Below are 6,000 nucleotides of genomic sequence, written 5' to 3' on the forward strand. Positions count from 1 at the left end.
AAAGGCTATCAACAGCCCACGACGCAATCAGCTTACATGGAAAGATGTAGCAGGAAACCCGAGGTTACCAACTCCCAAAAGTCCTAGGATTGGCTATATAGCCTATTCACCTAAGCAACATGAAGTTTTACGTGTCTTATTAAAACAGAAATTAATCTAGTGTTAAAGTAGGACTATTCTTGAAGAGAGCACTAGGCTATTCAATGCTACTTTGTAACGATATAAACATTGTTTTCACACCACAATAAGGTGGGTGAAAACCCGTAGAGCTTCTCATAGCGAAACGCAGATTATGTATCCACTGGTATTATAAGTATAGGCTACATGCTGTATTAAAATAAGTAATAAAAGAAACCGGAGTGTTCGCTCGCGTCCACGGCCATAGGAGAATCAGGATTCCCAGCGCGCGACTGGAGAGGATCCGCTGTCCTTATATGGACTGCGCTTGCCCTGTTCACACAAACAGCGCGTGAGATATTTCTCGTTCTACGGAACCTCTGGTACCCCCTCCATGTTTCTACTAAGCTTTCAGTGATTACTTTATCAGCAAAGATGCTTGTTAAAACAATTAACGTGAGCGGTATGAGCAGCACGAAACTAAAACACTGTAATAAGTTGGAGGATGAAGGCAAGAGAACTGCTCAAAACGTGCTTCAACACAACAACGCGCCTGTCTTCTCTTTCCTGCCTTAAAATATTATAATGGTGTCGTAATAAAAACCTAATTTAAAGCACGTAGCGGGCCGGATTAAATTAGGCTATGTGCGTTTTGTCAGCCGATGTAGTGCAGCAACAGTGTCCTATCGCTACCTGCTCCTAGTGAGCAAAAGAAAGAAGGAACAAACCAAACAGTTGTGTTCCCTCTGTTTCACAAACATACATGGTGTCCGCGACGTTCTCGACAAAAGCACGGTTATATCTAATGTTTTTTTCAACCCAATTCGTTAAGGACAACCAGTCTGTCGTGGTCCGCAATAACAATCAGGTAGGCTACCCTGTCTCACAAAAACCTGGTGCGAGTTTGGTATTCGGCTCAAAAACTCGACAGAATGTAACTAAATCAATGAATAAAGAGTCTATATAGATGGTCAAAGTGTATAGAAATTTATAAAGAGGTTTAAAGTGGAGACAAAAGCGGGTCCGCTCATAACAGGGTGAGGTGCGTATAACGGTCTCCGGCGCAGCGAACCGCTAGGCGGAGGGAGAGACGCGACCCAGGTATAACGGTGCACCACACAGGGCTGTAATACAGCGCTCACTTGCTACTTCCCAGCACTTTCAGTTACTAAAAACCAGACTTACGGGCTGCCAAACTTTTCGGCGAAATTACCGATAGACAGAATAACCCCTTGACCGTTTCCCCGAAATGAAAGCTCCGCGTCGGAAGTACTTTTACTCACCGTTGTTCCTCCTAGGGTTCGCCTGCTTTCTGCGCTTACACCTGGGGCCATCCGCCATGATCCTCTCGTTGAGTCTAAATGCTGCCGGAGAGTCACCTCCTCTCTCACCCCCTCTCCCCTCCTCCTCCTTCTCCCTCCCCTACACCTCCCCTTCTCCGCACCTGGTTTACGACACTCAGCTTTACGACATCACCTTCCCGCACCTCCCTGACCAACGCTGCCAGTACCATTCATACTGATAGTAGCCTACTGAAAGTGAAAGTCATGACTGCATGCACACTGTACCTGCCCAGCCTTTTACTAATGTGGCATGTATTTAAATATGCAACAATTTCTTTGTGTCTTTTTATAGGCCTATATAAAGGTAGGCTACCTGTAGGTCTAGGTGATAGTGGTTAGGGGTTGTGTTAGGGGGGTGCATTGTTTATAACATCGCACAGTAGCTACCTAAACACAGTTAAGGTTGGAAATTTCATTCATTTGTTGTTATTGTTTTTTGTTTTATTTTGTTCACAATTAATTGTTGAGAAGGTACTATTGTGCTGTATTTGGCAATTTATTACTTTTTTCTCTCACACATATATATATTGAAAATTAATTATTCTGACATAATCCGTCTACATTATTTTATGATAAACACCTTCAAATATGACATTTTCTACCCAACTTTGCCCTCCTGACCTGTTGTTTACGTGTCATGCATGTGTCTGTTTGCTTGTGTGTGTGTGTGTGTGTGTGTGTTTGTGTGTGTGTGTGTGTGTAGAACAGTAGGTTATCAACACAGCAGACAGAGCATGTGTGTGTGAGAGAGGAAGAGGTCATGAGACTGTCATCACTGAATCAATCCTCCACCTAAAGAAAGACCCCGCTGTTCTCCTGAGCCGAGCTCTCTGCAGTGGTGATGAAGAGGCGGGGAGACAAACCTCCATGCACAAACACACACCACTTATCACATTAGGCTCTGTGTAAATAGAAAAGAAAAAAATCCAGGATCACATGGTTGAAGTGAATTCTTCTGGAAATTGTAGTGACAGGAAAGATGAATTTTATAAAGTCTTCACAGAATGAAATGATGCTTGAGGTCCGATGACCTGCAATTTTAGGTCGGAGGAGAAGAAGTTCCTGCAAGGCTGTGGCTATTGTTGAAGCAGATGACTATAAGGTTTCTGGTGCCTGGACCTTTGGTATGCGAGATGTTGTTATCATTCAGTCTATTGTGGCAGCTAGACTGTGTAACACAGTTTTGCTCGAAGTTGGGTGTCCTGTATTGTCAAGACAGACTATTTAATAAGGCCGTGCCATTTTGTAATCACTGGAAGTGATTTAAGAAGTGAGCAGAGTTACCACTTCTGTATAAATGTTATATTTGGATTGCAATTCCAAGATATCATCATATAAGCGTATATTAGATATTATGTCACAAGAATAATAGCCTTGATATAATTCCTATCAAGCATTTAGAGTTAAGGTAACAAACTCCTCATTGCTGGACAACCAGTTTATCACTCAACTACATGTGACAGTTTGTATACATTGGATGGCAGATCTCTGGGCTGAATAATTCAGTAGCAGCAGAACAGTCCAGCTTTCAGGGCAGGCTGCCCAGGCAAAGACTAATAGCTTCAGCGTAAACAACACCTCCAAACTTGCTCCAGGTGGCCTCTTCCACCAATAGACTGCCTGCCTGAGAGGGACATGGTGAAGGGAGGGGGGCCAGACTCTCTTTCTCTTTCTGTCTTCCCTGATGAAAATGGTCCCAGAAACAGTCTACATCAGCAAAGATCAATGATGAGACACTCAGCTAACTGTGCAGCCATAACGGTGTTCCCTGCACACCGAGCCTGGAAAAATAGGATGCTTGTTATCCAATGGAAAGTCAGATCTTTCCCATTTTCCTTGGATCCCGCCGCTATTAGCATGAAGTCATTTTTCAGCATCTGTGGAAAACAAAGAATAACAATTATACAACCACCACTAATATGAAATAGCCTGAAGACATATCTGATGTGTTTCAGAGGAACTGGGGTAAAACAGGGTGATTTATTTTCTCTGGCAAATCTTTGTGTATTTTGTACTGGAGCAAATTCCTACACTAGCAAATGAGAAATACATGGAGCTGCTCATGTTGTTAGATACACATAGGCTTCCTGATGACCCCTACTAAGGTTTGGACAAACGTAGGGTCAGAGAAGTCAATTACAAGACATTGATCTAATTTAAAAAAACTGCCACACTAAAACTAATAGCTCAGCTAATTAAGACAGAGGCAGTTTTTTATCACCCCCCCCCCCCCCCAAAAAAAAAAAATAGATGACATACAGGTGCTATTCACCTGAATAATGACATCAGCCATAAAAGCCAGATATTGTCTTAACTAAAGTGGGTCATGAAATACAATCAAAGGCTGACTCCTGGGGAGCTGAAACTGAGGCAAGGAGGGGAGAGAGAGTGAGGGATAAGCAGCCATCCTCCACTACATTAAGGGATCATGCTGCTCCCTGAAAATGAGTATTGATCCTCTTAGGTCCAGGATCGTTTAGGAGATTAATGTGAGTAGTGGTTGAGCTCCATGGTGCTCCACACAGGACCAGGGGATCAGCTCGGTGGGACTGCCGAGTCAAAGCAGCCTTTCGTAGAGGGTGGACAGAGGGGCTGCTGTTGTGTGTGTGTGTGTGTGTGTGTGTGTGTGTGTGTGTGTGTGTGTGTGTGTGTGCGTGCGTGCACGCGCTGGGGTGGCTGGGAGAGGGGAGGGGGGGGTCTCTGTGCCATCTGGGCTGTCAGCTAAAAGAATCAGCTGGATGTCTGGGGTCAGAGGTGTGGGTAAGAAAAGGGGAGAAGACGGGAGGGTGTACAATAGAAACAGTCTGGGGGAAAGCAAAAGAGTGTCAGATGCGGGCAAGATGGATGGAAAGAAAGCAAGTGAGCAAAGGAACAGAGGAAACGAGAGTAGAAGAGAGGAACAGAAAGTGCAAAAGGAGGACGACGGGAAAGGTACACCCTGCCCTGCTCCAAATAGAGAGGAGAAGGAGGAGGCAGTGGCAGTGATAGAGAGAGACACAGCAAAGACTAAATTGCTTAATCTCTCCCAAGAGACGGCAGCTAAATGTGAGGTCCTCCTCCTCCCCTTTCCACAGACCAGCAACCCCCACACAACACTATCACTGCCATGGCACTCTACTCAGCTGCAGTCAAGGCAGTTATCCAGCTAAAAGATACACACACACCTACACACACTCACTCGAAAAGTGCTCAGCTGGTGCCTACAATGCAACTGATACTGTGGAGAAGAGAACAGATCAATTTCAGCTTAGAAGTGAAGCCCCACACTGCATAAAAAGAGCTGTGGGAATGAGCAAAGTTTGAAGGGGAAACGCAGCTTTTGATTCATAAATTCTGCTGCTTTCAACAATGTGGCTCGCAGCAAATAAACAGATCGTGTTGCGAGCCTGAGAATTTTCTCATGTCACTCTCTTGAGGTCAAGTCAGCGCCTTGGGGAAACTTGCTGAACAAAATAGCAGCCCAAGTATTCAACAGTAGCTGAATGCATGCTGTCAGAGTCTGAAGCCCAACAATACAATGTTTTGAGGACTAGATGTCAATCTCTTGGTTTTCCTCCGCCTAGCCTAGTATTCTCAACTCACTTCCGTCTTCTTCCATGGATTTTTTTCTCAAGACAGGAAGTAGCTGACACACTTGTTGGAGTGAGCCACACCCCAAACATCTTAGTCAGGGGGGAAAGGTGAAATGGACAGAACCAAAACACTCGTCAGACATCCACAGTACTAATACTCTTCCTCTATTAAATGGGCCCTTCACAGAGCTGAAACAGTTTTGTTTACTTGTCATGGGGAGTGCTAATCAGCAGATCAAAGCAGTTGAATCATGTCTTTTGTGGCTTTGGAGGCAGCGCCCCAAAGTCTGAAAAATTCTTTTGCATTACAAACTGCAAGCATGGAGGAATGCGGTGGTGGAATGTAATCACTTTTCTTGAATATTTCCATTTCATGTCACATCGGATGAGACGTTAAACCAAGGTCCTGACTCATTGTGGTCATTATAGATCCCATGGCAAAATTCCCAACCTGTATTTCACCATCTGGCCATCTAATCATCCCCTGTAGTAATTGGCTCAATGTTTCCCTCCCTCTCTGCCTCAAGCTGATGTGTGGTGAGTGTTCTGGCGCTAAATGGCTGCCGTGCATCACTAAGGTGGGTGCCACACATTGCTGGTGGTTGAGGTGAGTCCCCCCGACTTCACTGTGAAGCGCTCTGAGTATCTATGATAAAGCACTATATAAATGTAATTCATTATTATTATTATTATTATTATTTATTAATCATCTCCACTACAATCCAGAGAAATATTGTATAACAGCTGTATTTACTAGTCATTTAACAGATGAAGAGTTTAAACACAAAACACATAATGAGCTTATAATACATGATGCATAGATGAAACTACTCAACAGTATATAAAATAGTTAAAAATGATCTCCACATTCAGATTACCAGTAACGAAACATGCTATATAAATAACATCACCTTGCCTTAACCGACCACAGTGGTAAAATGCTGCTTACACATTAATACATCAGTAAA

At 43.8% G+C, this 6,000-nt stretch overlaps 1 protein-coding gene across 1 annotated transcript in view; it reads right to left on the reverse strand.

The window, feature by feature from the left end:
• zeb1b (zinc finger E-box binding homeobox 1b) overlaps positions 1-1,533 on the reverse strand; it is a 51,171-nt gene extending 49,638 nt beyond the window's left edge. The window contains exon 1 of the mRNA XM_038723861.1: positions 1,401-1,533. Within this exon, the coding sequence (XP_038579789.1) occupies positions 1,401-1,458 (58 nt within the window). The 5' untranslated portion in view covers positions 1,459-1,533. The remainder of the gene's footprint in view (positions 1-1,400) is intronic.
• Positions 1,534-6,000: the final 4,467 nt, after the last annotated feature.

The sequence above is a fragment of the Micropterus salmoides genome, unplaced genomic scaffold (genome assembly GCF_014851395.1).
Source record: "Micropterus salmoides isolate LMB-PRFRI ecotype aquatic unplaced genomic scaffold, ASM1485139v1 Ms_hic_scaffold_1, whole genome shotgun sequence".
NCBI lineage: Eukaryota > Metazoa > Chordata > Actinopteri > Centrarchiformes > Centrarchidae > Micropterus > Micropterus salmoides.